This window comes from Antechinus flavipes, chromosome 5 (genome assembly GCF_016432865.1).
Source record: "Antechinus flavipes isolate AdamAnt ecotype Samford, QLD, Australia chromosome 5, AdamAnt_v2, whole genome shotgun sequence".
Lineage (NCBI taxonomy): Eukaryota > Metazoa > Chordata > Mammalia > Dasyuromorphia > Dasyuridae > Antechinus > Antechinus flavipes.
Genome location: NC_067402.1, coordinates 47,467,930 through 47,489,296, shown reverse-complemented (window position 1 = coordinate 47,489,296; position 21,367 = coordinate 47,467,930). Strand labels below are relative to the sequence as shown.

Genomic DNA, 21,367 nt, shown 5'->3' with positions numbered 1-21,367 from the left:
CCTTTCCCTTTTTCTCTTGCTTTCCTTCCCCTTCCCTTGCTTTCCCTTCCCTTCCTTTCTCTCCCTTCCTTCCCTTCCCTTCCCTTCTTTTTTCTTCCCTTCCCTTCCTTTCTTTCCCTTCCCTTCCCTTCCCTTCTTTTTTCTTCCCTTCCCTTCCTTTCTTTCTCTTCCCTTTCCTTCTTTTTTCTTCCCTTCCCTTCCTTTCCCTTCTCTTCCCTCCCCTTCCCTCTTTTCCTTCTTCCTTTTATCAGTACTTTTTCCTGCTCTGAATATAAGATCATATGATGCAGACCTCCATGTTTAGCAAAAGTCACCATAAGATGGGAAGGCAGTAAGTCTAACAAAAATCAATAAAAACAAAAACTACATTGTTTGATTTATGTGTGTACATGTGCACATATATAGCCATGTATGTAACATATATGTACAGATACACATGAGCTTGTGTATACCATACAGCCATGTTTGTGTGTATGTGCACACACAAATATGTTTATCTAATATGTATCTGTGTGTATGTATGTGTATATATTCATGTTCCTATACTTAGTCTCCATATGAAAATGAAATGCAACTTTAAAATGACAAAAGTTCTCAAAATTAGAATGCTTTCAATGTCGTCATTTCCACAAGTTTAAAGAATGTGTGAATTTTTATTAGGTTCACTGCCTCTCCATTATTCTTAGCTGACTTCTAGGAAGCATGGAGGTTTGCATCATATATAGAACCATGGTTTCTGAGCAGGGAAGGAGGCCATTCAACAAATATACACATATACAAGCTCACAGAGACAGACGGAGATATACAAAATAGGTGTGGACTTATATTGGAGTGATCTATTCTGCTTAACTAAAGAACCAAAAATTGGGACGGATTTAAAGTGTGATGGGAAAGGAGGTCAGGTTCCAGCCAGAGGGCTGCGAGCCCAGTGCATCCTGGGAATTGTAGTCCCGAGAGCGCCAGCAATTCCACACCCTAGGAAGAACCTGACTACCGGCCCCAAAAGCCTCCAGGCCTTCCAGCTGGTGGGAGTTTCACTTCCTGAAACGGCTCAGCAGGAGCAGGAGCAGGAGCAGCAGCAGCAGCAGCTGGAGCAGGAGCAGGAGCTGGAGCTAGAGCTGGAGCAGGAACAGGAGCAGGAACAGGAGCTGGAGCAGGAGCTGGAGCTGGAGCTGGAGCAGCAGAGGCAGCCCCTGCCATCCAGGAAGCTCTCCTCCTTGGGGCACTCCAGCCTCAGGCCGTGGGAGGCCTGTAGCTCATATTCTGATGCCCCGGATCCTTTGGAGTAAGTTGCTGGAACCCTTTCTCTTAACTCGGCAGCTCGGCCCAGGGTGGAGGACTCGGGGGACTTGGAGGACATTGGGCAGTGCTGGCGGGCTCTGTGGAGACGGCCTCAGTTTCTCCCCAGGCTTGTGTGCATGTCCTTTTCCTGCTGCAGGCTGAGGGGGGAGGAGGAGGGCATTATCAGCCCCCTGGGGTGGGAGGGGGGAGCTGGAGCCAGCAGCAGGTTGCCATTTCCGAATCTGCTGCTGACGCTGGGTTGGTCAGGATGGCCCTTCCCCCTGCTCTATCTCTGTGTGCCTGCTTGCCTGCATCTTCCCTCCCTGATCTGCAGAGGAGGGAGCCTTCTAAAGCTGACTTAGGAGGAGGGGGTGGTTTGTCAAGCAAAGGCTGTCTCATCAGGCTCCTGGTGACCCCCTGGGTAACAGGCAAAAATGGTGCCCATTATGTAAAATTATCCTTTTGGATTGTTGCAATAACCTGCCTGATAACCATCTTTTTCCGAAGCCATCTTCTTTGCTGGGATACCAGTATCTGGTATCATAATAATAATACCTCTAATGATGGTCATTTCATCTCAGAGCATCCTTAATCTGGGAAGTTCCAGGTACTTTACAAGCTTTTAATCTCACAGAAGCTGTTTGAGGTAAACACTCCTAGTTCCAATGGTCATTGGCATGGGGAACTCCCTTCACAAAGTAGCACAGATCACCTCAGCTTAGGTGTGACTACATTTGAGCATCCTGCTGGATCTTGGTGAGGAGTGGAGCAAGAACCTGAATTCAGTTGCTTCCTGTGCAACTTTTGCAAATCACTCAAACATCCTGATTCTGTGTTCGTCTTCTGTAAAATGGTCTCCCAGATCCTCTCCAGCATTAGATCTATGAGTCTGTCAGTCAACTACCTACCTGTGTGACATTTGAGAGTCACGTCCCATCCCTGGGCCTCAGTTTGCTCATTTGTAATATAAGGGCATTGGACCCGATGGCTTCCCAGGGCTTTTCCAAGTGTAGACCTGAGATTTTATGAACTTTGGTTGTCAAAGAATACAAAATCATCACTGGCTTGGTAGAAACTTTCTAGCTTAAGTAGTTTGGTTTTCCCAGGCCCTGACATTACCAGCTCTCCACTGATGCAGCAACGCAGTAAGCATGAGAGGAGCTAGGTCATCTTCTGTGGGTGCCCAGTAAGTCTCAGGTGGCTAGCTTCATGAATAGTATGTTTGCCATGGCAATTAATAAAGAGCTTCCAGTGAAGGCAAAACCAGTAGAGAACACATCCATCTCTAATGAAATCATTGCAGCTCTGAATGAGCCAGTAATAGAACTGCAAACCCACCAGACAAGTGGCTCGATTCACAGCTCTATTAATCATTTTAAATAGTTAGCATTTTTCCCTGCTAAAACAAAATTTTAAATCATTCAGTCTTAAATAGTAATTCATGTTTCCATTTGAGGTTTTCTTGGAGTGGTTTGCTATGTCCTTCTCTGGCCTATTTTACAAATGAAGAAAAAGAGGCAAATTAGCTTTAGGGGATATGCCGGGGGAGAGGGGGGGTTACACAGCCAGGTTGGATTTGAACTCAAGAACTTGAGCCTTCCTGACTTTGATCCTGGAGTTCTCCTGCCCAATATCCATTTTACAGATAAGGAAATCTAAGCCTCTAAGAGTACTTGTACAAGGTTATAACAGAAGTCCTCGTATTCTGAATTCATTTGCAAGGTTGGTGCTCCATTGTCTTATTTCACTTAAAATCAATTACCTTTGTCAGTAAGTACACTGCTTGATTGAGTCTGTAAGAATTGCCTGAACTGAGCTTGCATGCTTCCTTGAATCAGTCCAAGCCACTGTACTTTGATTTATGTGAAATTTGGGAGAAATTGTATTAAAAAAACAGACAGATATTCCTGGGGGCAAATGAGGAAGGAGTGTGGTCCTGTGGAACTGAGTCAGAAAAAACTGGCAGCCTGGGGCAACCAAGGAAAAGAAGAAGAGAAGGGAAGGCTGAGCTATTCTGGAGAAGGGAAATAATGAGGTCAACTATTGGCCCTATAGACATCTCTAAGCAGAAGCCTCATGCTGATACCACCTGCCTGATATAGCCACCTTCTCTAGGACTAGAAGAATTTCTAAGAAAAAGGACTGTTGTGGCCCCAACTTCCTCTCCCATTGCTTGCCTGTCCATAGACACTAATGCAATCTGCCGCTTTGTTGTTTTCAGGAACCCAAATCTTTCCTCAACCACAAAGAAGCTAGATGTAGAAATAGATGTAAGTGTAACTTCCTACTTCTCCCAGTTATCAGTAGGGGATGTATGCTTAACTACACAAGAAATAGAGACAGCGATGAAAGAAAATAGATAACTTTGATTACATGTAGCGGAAAAGCTTCTCCAGATGTAAAATTAAGGCATCTAGATAAGACAGGAAGCCATCAACTGGGAGGAAAAACTTCATTGTGTCAGACTTCTCTGACAAGAGTTTGGTATGCAAGACATATAAACAGTTATTACATGCACCTCCATACGTCTATGCATGGGTCTATTATGTGTATATAATTATATATGTACATAGAGACATTCACAGTTATGTGTATATATACATGTCTAAAACTAAGTCATTCTCCATTATTCTCCATTAGATAAGTGTTCAAAGAATATAAACAGTTCTCAAAAGAACTGCAAGATATTTACAACCACATGAAAGACTGCTCCAAATTATTACTAATAAGAAAAATGTCAAACAAAATAACACTAAGATTTCATCTCACACCCTGCATATTGGCAAAGAGGACAAAAAAATGGCAACTGTCTATGTTGGAGAGCTTATAGAATTATGCTGTGAAATGGTCCTACCATTTGGGAACTATGCATATAAAGTGCCTAAAATTTAGCCCATACTTTTTGAACCGGAGACTATTACTGGAGTAACTTAATAGAATTGTTTGTTCCACAAAAAAGTCATTGAAAAGAGGAAAGTCCCCATATGCTGTGCACCAAAATATTTTAACAGTATTTTTATAGTATAATTAGAAACAAAGGGGGACTAGATAAACAAACACGTGGAACATATATCGTTGTGCTGTAAGAAATTACTTGTGCTGAATACAGAGAATATAGAAAGATCTACGTTCACAAATGAAATAAGCAGAGCCAAGAAAACTATATATGATTATGACAACAACTACACATACAAAATCGAAAGTGAATAACAATAAAGATCAAGCATGATTTGAATGAAAAGATAGGATATGGCTCCCCTCTTCCACCCCTTTTGGGCATGGGAGGTCCACAGGTGTTAAATTTTTATTACATTTGTTGGGGAATTTTTTTTTTCAACATATCGATTACTTAGCCCATTTTTCCCCTTCCCAGTCCCCTCTCTCTTTGTTTTTAAATTTATTTGTTTTATGACATGACTCCGAAAGATTAAGGGAAAGGAATCCTGGGGGAAATAATTATATTGAAACTTTATTAACATTAAATATTTTTAAAATTACATTAAAAAACCTAGAAGACACTAATTAAAAACTTATTTTTAAAATATATATGTGTGTGTATAAAGTGTTAACAAATATCTATCTATCTATATATATGTTAAGGTAAAGAGTCAAACCTCTGCCTACAACTTTTTGTTGTAGCTCTCCACTGATGCAGCACTGCTTTAAGCATGATAGGAGCTAGGATTTGTAGTGGGCACTGTGCAGGTGCTCAATTGTGATCATATTTACAACTTTTTGTCAAAAATAAATTCCATCATTCTATAAAGAAAGGAACCACATGGCCCTTAGGGGCTATCATATTACCCTAGATTTAATTGAACTAATTTCTATAACAATTTCACATGCTATTCTTTTCATTATAAAGAAAATGCTTTGTGAACTATATAACATCTTATAAAGGTGAGCTGCTATTATTACCAGATCACTTTTTGATTTAAAACTTCTTTGGTATTGCAAATCAATTCATTGTGAAAATATTAAATTCTGCTTAGGGAAAACCAAATATGCTTCTTTTTTCAGGTCCAGTTCATCTTATATATTCATGCAGATTTGGTAGGATTTCTTCCAAGTTGACAGAGGCACTTTAAAGCTTCCTAGATAAACCTCAAAGGTAAGTATGAGACTTCTTGGATTATCTTTTATTTACTATTATTCTCTCTCCCTTCCTGTATCATACTTTAGTGACCAATGACAGGTTCTTTCCCTTGGATTGAGAAGGAAATGGGACAAACTTCATTGTTGTGTATAGTTCATGTTGTACCTGCTATTTCTAAAAGCAAAGTAAATCAATTGTCCCTTTAAGTTACTAGTTGGTACAATGGTTTAGAGTGCCAGGTCTGATGTCAGGAAGCTTCATCTTCAGGAGTTCAAATCTTACTGCAGATGCTTACTAATTGTGTGATCCTGGGCTAGTCACTTTACCCAATTTGCTGCAGTTTCCTCATTTATAAAGAATTTGAGAAGGAAATGGTAAACCCGCTCCAACGTCTTTTCCAAAAACAACTACAGTAAAATCCCGATGTACCAAATGGGGTCACAAAGAACTGAAAATTAATTGAGTTACCATATAGACAACACATTAATGTGAACTATAAATTTCACTCCATACAGTCATGTATGCCCCCATTCTGAGCAACCACTTAGTGCTCCTATCATCTTAGGAAGCTTGTTATATCAGAAAAGGTATTGGATTTGGAGTATGAAGGACCTGAGTTTGAATTCTGGTTTTTCTACTTAAACTTTGTAGTGAAGGGCAAATTATATAAACTTCTGGACCTTGCTTATCATGTGAAAAATGAAAGGGATGGACTAGCTGGTCAATAAGTCCCTCACCCCATTAAATTCTAAACCATGCTCTCAGCCTTGGTTTTCTCATCATACAGATGATACAGTCTCTAAAATTTCTTCCATCTTGAAATCTATGCTCCTACCCATATGCCCATGGCATTCGCTAAAAGGATTTAAGATAATAGCATTTTGAAAAATTTTATCAGATAGCCTTTTGATTCACAAAATTTGGACTTTTTAAATAACTTTGAACAATAGCAAATATCATCCTTCAGATCCATTGGTAGTCATTCATCCCCAAATAGAAAATGCCAGACTTAAGATTTTGTTTGTGCAATAACTACTCTAAGTAGAGCAATATTTCTATTGTATGGCTTTAATTAGAAACTTAGTTCAGTATTGAGATTCCACAAAAGTTATTTCTATCTCAGACAAGACAGATTAAAATAGATAAAACAATTGAAAAAAGAGATGTAAATATGTATGTATCCCAGGTAATATCAACCAGTTAATAGATTTTTTACCTTTATTGAAATTTGTTTCCAACCCAATATAGTTTATTTGGGGGCAGCTAGTGGCACAGTTGACAGATTGATAGGCTTGGAGTCAGAAACACTGATCTTCCCAAGTTCAAATCCAGCTTCATACACAAGCTGGACAAGTCACATAACCCTGTTTGCTTCAGTTTCCCCATCTATAAAATGAGATGGAGAAGGAAATGGCAAACCATTCTAATATCTTTGCCAAAAAACCTCAAAAGAGGGGCAATTACATGGTGCAGTGGGTAGAGCACAGGATCCACATTCAAATCCAGCCTCAGACACTTTTAACACTTTTTAGCTGTGTGACTCTAGGCAAGTCACTTAACCCAATTGTCTTGCCAAAAAACCCCACAACAAACAAATCCAAAAGGGTTCACAAAGAATTGTATAAAACTGGAAAACTACTGATCAGCCACAGTTTATTTAAAAGTTCTTGACAAGAACTCTTAATGCTCAAAAAGATATTTTCCTCCTTCTTAAAAAAAGAGCTTTGAAAACTAAAGAATATAAATATAAATAATTCTTTGCATGAATCAGCACTGGTTTTATCTGACAATCACAGTAGATGAGAGAGACTCTTGGTTAAATAAACTGCAAGTGAAAACAGAAGAATCAGCTCGGCACCAGTCTCCCAGTTTGCTGGTTCCTGTTGGACTGCTGCAGTCATGATGTATAAAAGTTTGGTGTAGTCATATTATCATACATGTCCTCATATATGTACAGATGTCCCAGAATAACTTTCTTTGGCCCTTTCTAACTTTGAAGGTAATCTATGATTGAGCTAATCTTGGAAAGATGTGAGAGATAATTTACAAAGGAAAGAGACACAGGGAACAACTGAGTGGAATCCTAGTTGGAGTAAGCATGGACCTTGTGCTCATACCTTTTTATTATCATCCTGGATGAGGCAAGGAAGTTCTCAATGCTCCAGGCAATTTCCTAAGACCATAAATTACAAATGACCTGCCAGTGTGCCAGGCACTGAACTAATCACTTTACAAATACTAATTCATTTGACCTTCCCAACAACCATGAGAGATAGGTGCTATTAGTATTTCCATCTTACACTGAGGAAACCAAGGCAGACAGAAGTTAAGTGATAATAATTAAAATATTATTCATATAGCACCTACTCTATGCCAGTAACTTTGCTAAGTGCTTTATAAATATTAGCGTATTTGGTCCCCACTACAATTTTATGAGGTAGAGTTATTATCTCCATTTTACAATTGAGGAAACTGAGGTAACTAGAAGTTGAACAACTTGCCCAGAATTACATAATTTGTAAATGTCTGAGTCTGCATTTGAACTTGGGTCTCTTTGACTTCAAGCCCAGTACTCAAATCACTTTGCCATCCATCTGCCTCATAGATTGCTGTAAAATTTTTTTAAACATTTATTTCAATTCAAATGAAGATGCTTTATCCATTTTTATTATCACTATTCTTTGTCTAATCACTGTCATTGTTCTCTTACTAAGAATGCAATTACAGACTGTGCTCAGTGTTTATAATATATCAGATTTGACAGGAAGGTGGGGTAGGGAGTGGGAATTATAGTCTGTAGCTGAATTAATACAGTATATCTTTTCTCTGCTGCCCCCTCAATCAAAAAAATCTCTAGCCCCTCCCTAGAGCACCTACTGATCTGTCATCTCATAAGCATGAGGAAGCAGCAGTTAAGAACAGGATGTAAGGGTGATGGAGTTTGGAAGCCTTTTCCGAGAGCTAGAATACAATTATCCTCCCAGGGTTGGAATGTGCCTAGAAAGCTGGGAGGTAGTTAACATTTCCCTCCTGGAAAGATCCCCAATTACCTTGATCTTTATCTTTAGCATTTTTCTGAGTCTTTTAATCCTTTTAAACCTGAAAGAAGAGCAGTTCCAGAATCAACCAGCCATAGAAGACTTAAGCAGTGAGAGAATAAAGGAGAACTTTAAGTATTTTAACTGCTGATTATAAAATCAGATGGCCAGAGATCTATCTCTGAGTGGTAACAAATCTCAAATCACTTAGCTCCCTTGCTTCCAGAAGATGAATCATTATTAATTCTGGTTTCATGAATGATTGAGAGAAGTCCACAGAGGCCAAGATTACACTGCTAGTTAGCGGGGTCAGGGTGGAATAGAGAGGGCCAGGGACGTGTCTTATTCCTGACTTCATTCCTTCCTGACTCTAAACATTGCCAAGAGTTTGTGAAAAGATTAGAACAGTGCCATGTTTTGAGCCAGGTTAAATTAGTGCAAATTGATTTATTCAGCCTGTTCATTCCTCGTGGTGAAGGTAAGCTGTATAAAAAGTTAGATTCGGTTAAACCATCCCATTATATTTTCATTAAACTACATTCTCAAGGTTCCCATGTGAATATTTTCCAAAGTACCATGGAGAGTAAGGGTTGGGATGGAAGAAATCTGACTTCTATCACTTGGCAGCTATAATTCAGATTTCTTTTTTTCTATAGAAATGAGGAGATTGGAGCAGAGCAGCATTTCTCAGACTTTTTGGTCTCAGGATCCCTTTGTATTCTTAACAATTATTGAAGATTCCAAAGAGTTTTTGTTCTTATGGACTATAGCTATCAATATTTGTTAGAAATTAAAACACCATGGTATTACTATGAAAAGAGTTTTGACCTCACTGATAACCCTGAAAATATTTTGGAGAACCCAAGGTATCCCCTCAAGCATACTTTGAGAATTGGTGGAATAAATAAAGTCATTCTAGCTATAAATATAGTAACCCTATATTTTGGCAAGTTCTGTACCTGGGAAAAGTGGCCATTTTTTAGACTGTGTGATATAGAAATAAAACACTGGATTTAGGGTCTGAATTCATATCATACTTGGCTGTGTGAATGTAAGCAAGTCACTTAATTTCTCTGTGCTTTGCCTTAAATATAAAATGAGGGGAATGGAATCAAAAGCCTCCAAGATCCCTTCCAGCTCTACTTATAAGTTCCTATCAAATTATATAACAGAGGTTATAATACATGTGATACTACATATTTGGCCTGTGTACTTTCACAGATATTTAGTAACTGATGGGCTAAATATTTTTTTTTTTTTAGCTTTTTTCTTTTTCAAATTAAAACTTTATTTTCAAAACATATGCATAGATAATTTTCAACATTCATCTTTGCAAAACATTATGTTCCAAATTTTTTTCTCTCTCCCTTTCACTCCTCCCCAAAACAGCAAGTAATCCAATATATGTTAAACATATGCAGTTCTTACTATACATATTTCCACAATATCATGCTGCACAAGAAAAACCAGATCAAAAAAAGGAAAAAAAAATGAGAAAGAAAACAAAATGCAAGCAAACAACAACAAAAGTTAAAATATTACAATTGTGATCCACACTCAGTCCCCATAGTATTCTCTTTTGAGTGCAGATGACTCTTTTCATCTCAAGACCATTGGAACAAGCCTGAATCACCTCTTAAGTTTTTTATTTTCAAAACATATACAAAAATAGTTTTCAACATTCACCCTCGCAAAACCTTGTATTCCAAATATTTTTCTCCCTCCTCTCCCCAAGACAACAAATAATCCAATATATGTTAGACATGTAAAGGTCTTCTGTACATATTTCCACTATTATGCTGTGCAAGAAAAAACAAATCAAAAAAGGAAAAAAAAAGATGAGAAAGCAAAGTGAAAGCAAACAACAAGAAAGTGAAAATACTATGTTGTCATTCATATTCAGTCCCATAGTCTTTTGTTCTGAATTGGGCTAAATATTCTGAGGTTTGCCTCAATTTTTTTTTAATTTAATTTTTATGTGCCCATCTTTTTAAAGTATTTTACTTCTCTATTGGAATTTGTCAGTCATAGAGACCTTAATATATTTTATCCCTTTTTCTCAGATACTCTGAATTCCAGAAATTCTCTTTATGACAGAATTTGTACAAAAACTGTAAGTGAAGTTCACAATGCAGATTTCTCTTTGAAAATAGACAGGAATTCTGGGTAGTTTGGGTCTCTCTGAAAGGTTTAAGTAAAAGGAGATTCTTGAAATACACAAAGAAAACTTACAAAGTCTTCTTTATCTGGCTTTTGTCCATCTATTCTAAGGGAAAGACCAAGCTATAATGCCAGTGGAGTTCGAAAGGAGTTGTAAACTCCTTATGGCTGGAAGCTTTGGTGTGACTTTATTGGAGGCTTGATGATAGTAATGCTGTTCTTTAATTACAGAAAAGATGCCCCTAGTTGCCCTCCCGGTGATCAGTGGAGCGTATCCTGAGTGTGTGTTTGTTTGTTTTAATTGCTGCCCTTGGAATGGGTGGTGTATTTGTGAGCACCTTGGAACATCCATGGCCTTGGAACAGAAGTCACTTGAGAACTGAGCCCATAGTCAACCTGAACCCATAACTAACTGAGTTAATCCATCACAGGCCCTAGAATAATTTGGGAGAGAACATAGGAGTCCTCCCTTCAATTTCTACATGTTACATAGAAGGAAATGAAGGTCTTGAGGTGAAGCGATGTGGCCAATGTGTCCCATAGCCAGCAAAATGAGGATCTTTCTCCCTTGTGTCACATGTGACTGCGTAACTATTTGGATGGGGGTATTCATGATGCATTGGAAAGAACTCTGGCCTAGTAATCAAAGGGCTTGCTTTGAAGCCCCAGCTTTGAAACTTAGTAATTCTGGGGACAAATCATTTTACTTCTATTTTCCTTTTCATCATCTCACATTTTATAGATAATTTGTACCATCAATATAAATTATTGCTGCTTTTATCTCTTGCCATTTTCTTAGAGCTAGTTCAGTAAATACTGCTTGATACTAGAAAGCTGACAGAGCCACACTGTAATCAAAATATTTTCTGTCTCTATCTTGAACATCATGTTCCTGATTAGAGGGGAAAAAAGTAAATGTACTGGTTGGCCATTTCTGATATGATTTTTTTTTTTTACTGATTGGTTATTCAAGCCCAATCAATATTTATTGAGGGCTGACTATGGATCTAATGTTATTTTATTATGGCAAAATGCTGAGACCTGCTCTGCAATTAGATTAACAGGGACTGGGGCAGAGAAACAAGGCTTTTGATCTCTTTTTCTTTTTTTCCCTATTATCAAAGCTTTTTTCTTCAAAACATATGAATTAGAAGTTCCTTTGAATAGATCCAAATTGTATGATTTCCTGATTCTTTGTTGATTTGTTTTCTACCACAGAAAATTTATTTTAGGAGAGAGAGTGGTCTGGAAACTACAGGGATATGTTTTTCTTTTCATCTTTAATATAGTAATAGACACTGGAGTGATTATTGTTTAAAAATGTGATTCATTTATATGAATAGGTAATCTTAATTTCTCAAATTTTACTAGAAATGTCTTGAATCATCCAATAAGTCATTGGTAGTTGAACTAAAGTTCATCTATCCTTTTTTTCTAATGAATTCGGGGACATTTTCACTTTCTATCACAAAAAAGACCTCTCTACATTGCTGTCTGGCCATCTTGGACAGATGGCACCCTAGAACATCCATAGTGCTGGAGCAGAATCCACTTGGGAACAGAGTCCAGAGTCACGGTGTCATTTACACCGTCTTCAAATTGTCTCCGACCAATTGAGTAAACCCATGACAGGCCCTAGGATCATTTGACAGAGAACATAGAAGTTACCCCTTCAACTTCTACAGAACTCCCTCCAGAGGAAGGCTTAGAGATGAAGGGCTGTGGCCAGTGTGTTCCACAGAGAGCAAAGGGAAAGAGTGGGGACTTTTCTCCCTCCTGTCGATGGGACTGTGTAACTACTTCTTTTTGACAGGGGGAGTTTATGATACATTTATCAATGCACTGTTGCATGTTTTCATTGCATAGTGATGGTAAAAGACAAAGTAAAATTTTAATTCCCAAGGTCTCTTACCATGAAAATAAGTTTAAATCTCTCTCTACTTGGCTGTGAGGAAGGTGCTCTGAGATCACACCTGCTTGGAATACCTGATTATCACAATAATCAGGTCTTTGATGTCCAAATGTGTGAATGTTCAATAAATCACACACATACCTGAGGGTGATGCTTTCAGAAAGAACTCTAGGTTTGACTCAGAGGACCTGGCTTCAAGTCCCAGTTCTGGTCCTTACTACTCATGTGACCTTAAGACAGCCACCTTCTAACCTCAGTTTCCCCATCTGCAGAATGAAAGATTTGGGCCACTGAGAACCCTAAATAGAGGGAACTTTAAATCTAGAAAATTTGTACTGTATTTGTACCCTCCCCCAATTTTTCTTCTGGAATTGATGCTGATGATTTCTGATAGGTTTGCCCTTTCTAGTCCGCTGTTAAATTATTTCCTGAAGTTTTGTTCTCTTGTATTTTCTGCCCCTAGTAATTTTTCTTGATCCAGAGTGAGCGCCGCCTCCCTCCGGGCCTGCCATGGGCTGTCGGGACGTCCACGCGGCCACGGTGCTCTCCTTCCTGTGCGGGATTGCCTCTGTGGCGGGGCTCTTTGCTGGGACCATGCTTCCCAACTGGAGGAAACTGAGACTGATCACGTTCAACAAGAACGAGAAGAACCTGACGGTGTACACCGGCCTCTGGGTGAAATGCGCCCGCTACGACCGGAGCAGCGACTGCCTGATGTACGACACCAAGTGGTACTCCTCCGTGGACCAGCTGGACCTGCGCGTGCTGCAGTTCGCCCTGCCCCTCAGCATCCTCGTGGCGGCCGCCGGGCTCTTGCTCTGCCTGATCGGGATGTGCAACACGGCCTTCAGGTCGGCCGTGCCCAACATCAAACTGGCGCGCTGCCTGGTCAACAGCGCGGGCTGCCACCTAGTGGCGGGGCTCCTCTTTTTCTCCGCCGGCCTCTTGAGCCTGGCCCCGTCCATCTGGGTCATCTTCTACAACAGTCACCTCAACAGGAAGTTCGAGCCCGTCTTCTCGTTCGACTACGCCGTGTACGTCACGGTGGCCAGCTCCGGGGGCCTGTTCACCACCTCGCTCTTGCTGTTCCTGTGGTACTGCGCCTGTAAGGCCCTGCCCTCCCCCTTCTGGCAGCCCCTGTACTCGCACGCTCCCAGCATGCACAGCTACTCTCAGCCCTACTCGGCCAGGTCGCGCCTCTCCGCCATCGAGATCGACATCCCCGTGGTCACCCACTCCGCTTAGAGGGCGGAGGCCGTTTTCCGGGACAACTTTTCGGCCGTTCACAAGGCAGCGTCCGCCACCTGCACGGCGCCTTGTCTCCGACCCCGCGAGGGGTCTGACCCAGTGAGTGAACTTTCGCAAAACGGCCCTCTTACTTTCCGACTGACGCTTTCCCGGACTTGCCACGTTCCCTTTGATCGTCCCCCTGGGAAGGTTTTTCTCCTTCTGCTCCCATGTTGCCCTTGGAGCCTATACATATACATGCATACATGCACATACACATGTATGTGTAATAAACACATAAACATTACTAATTCCATGGCATATTCATACTTGTGTTAAATTGCCCTTTTTAAAATTTGGATTTCATATAAAACCCACGGGCATGTATGCGTACACGAACAAAAGAAGCAGTTTCTTACTAGTGTACTTTCTTTCAGCCACAGGATCTGTCCTAGAATTATCTGATCTTCCTATTTGAAAAAATGGAACCTTTTGTTACTTTTCTTCGCTCTATAGTGATGTGTTCTTGTAGAATTAGATGTTTTAAAGATTACAATTCAAGAATTCTTTTTATCTATGTTCTGTCTCATTGCCACAGTATGTTTAAAACTAAAACTCATTTTAAGTGATATCAAATAGAATCATCCTAAAAAAAATTTTAAGAGTTGTCAGTCATAATAGAAACCTGTTTCTCGGTCCTGATTTATTGAAAATTGCTTAATTTGAGTTAAATACAGAACAAACATGATGGTCTTCAATGCCCCCTTTGGTAACAAAGTTTTTTTTTCCCCTTTGATACAACAGTATTGCTGACCATGTAGGATACCTCCAATGTACACCACATGTCAGGATAACAGGGTTAAGTAGTTTATCTTTTTTTTTTTTTTTTTTTTAATAATAATGGTTGGCAGGAATCATTTTTCTTTACTGAATGTGTCTTCAACAATACAGTAAAATCATTGTGGTCAAGCTCTTTGAATGGGAAAATGGTGGAGAAGTTAAAGTTTTGCCAGAATTCTGACCTACTTCTCCTTGTCCTGATTTGCTACTTACCTTTGACATCAAGCAACAAGTAGTCATTAAACATCTACCAAGTGCTCAGTACTGAGTGAAGCACCAGGACGATTAAAAGGAAAGATCTCACTCTACCAGCTATAAATAGAAGGAGTTCGATTAAGTCATCTCTATCAGGGTTTCTTAGTCTGGGGTCCACATGTCCCTGAAGGAATCCATGGAGAGATTTCAGGGAGATCTCCTAACTTAGATGTGAACTTAGATGAGAAAAAAATTCCATCTTTAACTGAAATTTAACATTTCCTTGTTTAAAAATGTGATTCTAAAGAAGGGGTCCATAAGTTTCACTGGACTACCAAAGGGGTCCAGGTCCCAAAAAATGGCTAAGAACCCCTGGTTTATAAGATCTCTTCCATCTCTGAGTTCTATGATACCACCTCTGCCCTCAAAAAAGTTTTAGCCCAGTTGAATCAGGATTAGTACAGAGAACTGAAATAGCTTGGGTTCATTGATTACCTTGGTTAGTGGGTCTTAGTGATCAGATAATGGTGATCAATTAAATTTGAAGAGCACCTTATAGGTTTTTAAAGCACTTTCACAAACTATTTTGCTGAAAAGTGATGAAGCAATAGATTTGGGAATATGGTATAAAGAATATTCAGTGGATATGGCATCAGAACCTGGGTTCTAATCCTGGTTCTGCTCCTTTTACTGTGTGACCTTTGGCATGTAATATACCTCTCTGTTGTAAAATGAAGCTATTAGACCTAGTGGATCTCTAAAGGTCCCTTCCAAATCTATGATTGTGTGCTGAGAGACATTGCATTAGATGCCTTAGATAGGCTTAAAATTCTAGTCTCTAGTAGTAATTTGGAGATTAGATAATGAAGTCTTATTAAGTGAAAACTATCAGCCTGCAAGTATGAAGAAAAGACTAAAGTTAGTAGAGAAGTTGAAATTCTGCCTTGGAAAAATGGTGAGTCACTTAGGAGAGTGAAAAGTTTTAAATCCAAGAGACTCATTTTCTTATGAAGGTAAATCAGCCATGTGATCAAAGTAAAAAAATTCAGGGATGTTGGTTCTTTAGAATGCTTGAATTCAGGTTACTGAATCAATTGTGCAGTTGGATAATTTGTTACACCAACAAATTACTACTGTGTTCATAAGGAGTTGTGGTACTTACTGAGACTGAATGTACAGAGAACTAGGTACATTGTACACAAACAATTATATCTTTGTGAAGATTTGAGTATAATTTTGGCAGGATTGGTTTTTTAAGAGCCTAGCTGTATTTTGTATAAATATATATAGTACATATTAGAGAAATGCAAACATGTAGCTTCTTGAAGTACTGTCACTTAAAAAAAAAAAAAAGGCATGTTAAGCTGTTGTTCTCAGGTGATGGCGTCTGACTTTCAGCTCTACCCCTCTGCTGTTTTAGGATATGGCCAACTCTTAACCATCCATACCACTGATATGGATGCAATCAGAAAGAGTAATGATAACTGAAATTTTGAGCTAATTCTAAACTCTCATATTGAATACCTTCTTTGTGTCTAACACCAAGTTAAGTTTTTGGGAAAATGGGGAAGCTTACAGCTAGCTGGGAGACCTGAATAAATTGGTGTTTAAGGCAACAGTAGGTGCTCTAGCTTATTGGGTATAGATTTGATTTAACTTGCTTATTGTTTCAGTCTATACTATCCTAAATATGTTAAAAAAAAAAAAAAAGTCTCTTTCTGATCTTTTTCTGCATTCCCTGCTGCTGCCTTTTATCACTATTTATTTGGGAGCCACAAAGCAGAGGCAGAAGCTATTTGTCTTGTTGCCTCTTTTTTCCCCCTCATTATTCCAAATTTGCCAATGAATATTTCCCACAGACATGATCATCAAAGTCTCTTCTTCCTTGGAGCCATCTTGGAACAGTAAATCTTTTAGTGGCTTTCTTTGTTTCTTTCTTTCCTTCCCTCTCTCCCTCCCTCCTCCTTTCCTTCCTTCCTTCCCCCCCTTTCCTTTTTTCCTCTTTCTTGCCTTATCTTCTTTTTTTAGAATTATCATCAGATTATCATTGTTTGGAGGAGGAGAGTATCTCTTTCTGTGCTAAAGGCCTATTGATGTTGCTTCTGTGCTGTCTATCACAAAAGGCAGCTTGGAAAACTACCTTAAATGTTTCCTGGTGTGTGCCATATTTGGTTTGTTTCACTATGGAAAATTTTATTGCTAATATTTGTAAATGTAAGAAAAAAGTACCATACATTTTCTGTAAACTGTGAGGTGACTTCTAGATACACCTAATTCTGAGCCCTATTTCTGTATGTTTATTAAAAGATGTATTTTTACATACGTTTGCACTGATTCTAGTTTTTTAATGTTTAAATATGAATGTTTGGGAACACTTAAATAAATATGGTCTCCCCGATATGCTTGGCTTAATGTCAAGGAGACACTAGGAATTGGATTGAGTATATTCATCAATATCAGTGGATCTCAATCTACTGATCAGACCCCAGTTGTAAATAGTGGGAGAGTTTTCATAATCCAGTGAATGGGAGGACTAGTTTACTAAGAGATGTTTATGTGAAGGAGCTCCCAAGAAAAGCTGGTAAGTATCTAAGCCAAAAGTGGTCCACCTTTTAACCCACATTTGCCTAGACTTTGTCCCATTGACTGTAAATGTGTCTTTACTGGATATGTTAGCATCAAATTTGCAAAAATCTATGCAGCTATGCAGCATGTTTTCCCCTTTTAAAACAGCCTTCCTCTGTGATTAACATCTAGGGAGGTATTTCTATTTCTGCCTGACACATAAAAGTGCTTAATAAGTGTTCATTCATCCAGACTGAGTAGGAAAAGTTCTCTAGTAGAGCCTATGTAAAATATTCCTTAAGATCAACTCCATTCTGACCCAGCTTATCAAATAACTTTAATATTACTAATTTTGTTTCTCAGGTACCTTGATAAGCAATCAAGATTATTCAGGAAAAGTATCATTGGTATCTCCCCTCCTCCCCCCATATGACTTCATGAAGTCATTCATAAACAAACTTTTATGAGTGACCTTTGTTTTTTACATTGAGATGGAGGCATCTCTCCATGCAATATAAAATGGAAGTTGACCTGTCACAGTCAAAAGAATCTCAGGGACAGAGTCCAAGATCCAATATGAGGAGGATGACCCAAATGTAGGAAGAATAGTTTAAAAATGACAAGAAAAAGTCTTTTTAGTAAATGGAATATTCACCTCTAGCAATTATTGTTATATTTTCTTTTGTCTCCCTATTAACTGTCTCTGTCATACATATAATACACACACTCTCTTAGATAAACATTAAGTTTTTAATCATATTTTCCATTTTTGGTATTTCATCAGTTACCAGTTATCACTGTATTATTTCAAATTACAATTTCTAAATTTATAGTCTATTTTCTACATTGGCTTTTTGAGATTTCAGAGAGTCTTCTTAATGTTATCAGTAACACAAATTGTATTTTGAATATGATTGTTTGTGGAAAGATTTCTACTGTTTGCTAATTTTATCCATTATTTATTGATCCTGGTAACTTAAGCCATTACTGGGGATATGACTCATATATCTCTACTTCATCATTTGTTATCTATCTGTCTAGATATATGTGCATATATATGATATATAATGAGGTTGACATTATCCATACATGTAGCCTATATAATGGGAAAACATGGAGAAAGTCAACAAACAGTATATCACTTAAAATTATTGCTATATAAAATCAATTTTTAAAATTAGATTTATTTAACATTTTTCCCTATTACCTTCAAAAGGAAAAAATACATATTTGCTCTTTTGAGTACTCGTTTCTAATAAGCCCAACCACAACTGAGAAACTACATGTGAAGTTATGCAAAACATTTTCATAAAAGTCAAGTTGTGAAAAAAAACATAGATCTCCTACCCTTATGAAAATAAAAACCCTCAAGGAAAATAAAGTTAGAGAGAAAGATAGGTGTAGAGAGGTACAGGGAGAGGGAAGGAGGGAGGAAGGGAAAGAGAGAATGCTTCAGTTTATATTCAGACAAAATCAGTTCCTTCTCTGGATATGGATTCGATTTTTCATCCCCAGTCCTTCAGAGTAGTCATGAATGATTGTACTACGGAGAATAGCAAAATCATTTATAGCTGGTCATCCCAGAACACTGCTCTTACTTTGCATACACTACAGAGTTAATGGAGGACTTTCTAGGTTTGTGTTTACTTTTTTTTTTTTTCTGAGAGCATCCTGCTCATCATTTCCCATAGAACAATAATATTCCATCACAAACACATGCCACAATTTATTGAGTCATTCCCCAATTGTTGAGCATCTCCTCAATTTCCACTTTTTTGCCCTGAGAAGAGAACTGCTATGAATATTTTTGTACATATATGTAAAAAAAAAAAAATTACTGATATTAAAAGCCAGAAGTTATTTACTTTCATCATTTTAAGATTTGGGGGGAATTTTTTAATCTTAGTAACAATTGACAAAATTGGTAAATTTCTGATACTTAATTTGAGCTTCCCCAAATATTTTTGTCACAATCTCTTTTTGTACTAATTTGGTTAAGAGGGTCCATGTCAATTCTGAAAGAACACAAGGATACATACTAAGGTGCTGAGAAATTGGAAATGATATTGGATTTTACCTTTTTGCCTATGTGATCATGGTCTTTCAGCTCTTATCTGAACATACTATGGAAAGTCCTTTGTCTTTAAAGTGTTGGTGGAAGAAAGGAAGGAAAAAACCAACTCAAATGTTGGGAAAAGAAAGATGACATTGCCCAGGAAATTGTGCCAACTAGTAAATAAGTAAGTTTGGGCCCAGCTAGAGATATAGACAATACTTAGTCCCAAATCTATCCCAGCACCGTTACTGCAATGAATCTTCAAGTATTTCTTCTTCAAAAAACTTTGGGTAAAGATAAAGGGAAGGGGGAGCAGAGAAGGATAAAACATGAAAGAACCTACTAAAATCTTGTAATATAAAGACTTTTCAATGTTAGTGAACATTTTTAGGGCTTGTGATTATGTTCTTTCAATGTTCATCTGAATTCTCTACAGAAAATGGAAGCTGCATATATTCTTTAGGTTTTGCTATATAAAGAGAAATTACAACTTAATTAAAGAAATCGTTCTTGGCATTTTTTCCATTCAAGGTTTTGTCTAGTTGCCATTACTTGAGGCTCTCTGGCAGCAGGTTCATAGACATCTTACAGAAGAAATTAGTAGCAAATAGAGAAAACTATGCAAAGCATAATTACATTTCTTAATGATACCATGGTGAAGCTATTCTAAGCAATTGACTACATACCCCCATTTACATGAATTGAGTCCTAAAAACACCTTTAGGATGAGACAATATTGTGGAGGGCAGGCAGATATTTCAGAGGAACAGTTTTATATCCAGGGTTTTTGGTTGGTTGCTTGCTTGCTTGCATTTTTGTTTTCCTTCTCAGATTTTTATTTTCTTTCTAGATCTGATTTTTCTTGTGCAGCAAGATAGCTATATGAATATGTATACATATATTGGATTTAACATATATTTTAACATGTATTGGACTACCTGCCATCTAGGCAAGGGAGTGGGGGGAGGAGAGGAAAATTTGGAACAGAAGGTTTTGCAAGAGTCAGTGCTGAAAAATTACCCACGCATATGTTTTGTAAATAAAAAGCTACATAAAAATTTTTAAAAAGAAATACATGATACTTATTTTGTATTTAATTTATACTCTAATATATTTAACATGTATTGGTCATCCTGCCATCTTTTTAATCTGGGACTGAGGATATATTTCAGGCAGTTATGATGGTGTAGGGGAAAAATATGGCATCTTTATTTTTCCATTTACCTCTAACTGAAATTTAACATTTCCCTCATTTATGAATTAAAAATAATGAGAGATGGTGCTTTCCCCAGGCTCCAAGGATCTCTAGTAACTGTCAGAACCCTTTTATTGCTTCTGCTTTAGACCAGTGTAAATCGTAAAAGAGCAGGGTGAGTGATTCACCTCCAGGCCTGGCAGGGAGCAGGGCCATCTTCAGGGTTCAGCCATCCCCATCTCCTTCTCCCTGAGTTTATCACATCTCTATTACAGCTCTACCCAATTCCTTCCTCTCCTATTTACTCAATGCAAATCCTTTCTCTCTAAAAAGAAAGCAAAATAGAAACACAAAATAGAATCACCAATAATGACTGTGATTATATTTATAACTGTTACTTTATGAGGAAAAGCTTTTGTTTCAAATATCCATTTTGGCTGCCCAGTCTGTCTTATAGTTGGGGATGACTACATGATTGTCTGCTTTCATTCTGTTGTATAGACCAACCTGGTCTAATCAAAGTTTCAAAGGCAGAGATATAAAGCATTCACTTTTTGCAGAAACCTCGTGTTCCAAATTTTTTCTCCCTCCTTTCCTTCCATCCTCTCCTCTAGACTGGAAGTAATCCAATATATGTTACACATGTGCAATTCTTCTGTACATATTTCCGCGTTTACATTGCTGCACAAGAAAAATCAGATCAAAAGGGAAAAAAATGAGAAAGACAACAAAAATCAGGCAAACAGCAACAAAAGCGGTGAAAATATTATGTTGTGATTCACATTTAGTTCCCACAGTCCTT

The 21,367-nt window shown here is 38.2% G+C and overlaps 1 protein-coding gene across 1 annotated transcript; it reads left to right on the top strand.

Moving 5' to 3' along the window:
* The first annotated feature begins 569 nt into the window (after positions 1-569).
* Positions 570-17,071, top strand: CLDN12 (claudin 12). Its single transcript, XM_052001049.1, has 3 exons — positions 570-1,285; positions 5,302-5,392; positions 12,951-17,071. Exon 3 carries the CDS (start codon positions 12,998-13,000, stop codon positions 13,730-13,732), a length of 735 nt encoding a protein of 244 aa, XP_051857009.1. The 5' UTR covers positions 570-1,285; positions 5,302-5,392; positions 12,951-12,997; the 3' UTR covers positions 13,733-17,071.
* The last annotated feature ends 4,296 nt before the right edge of the window (positions 17,072-21,367 follow it).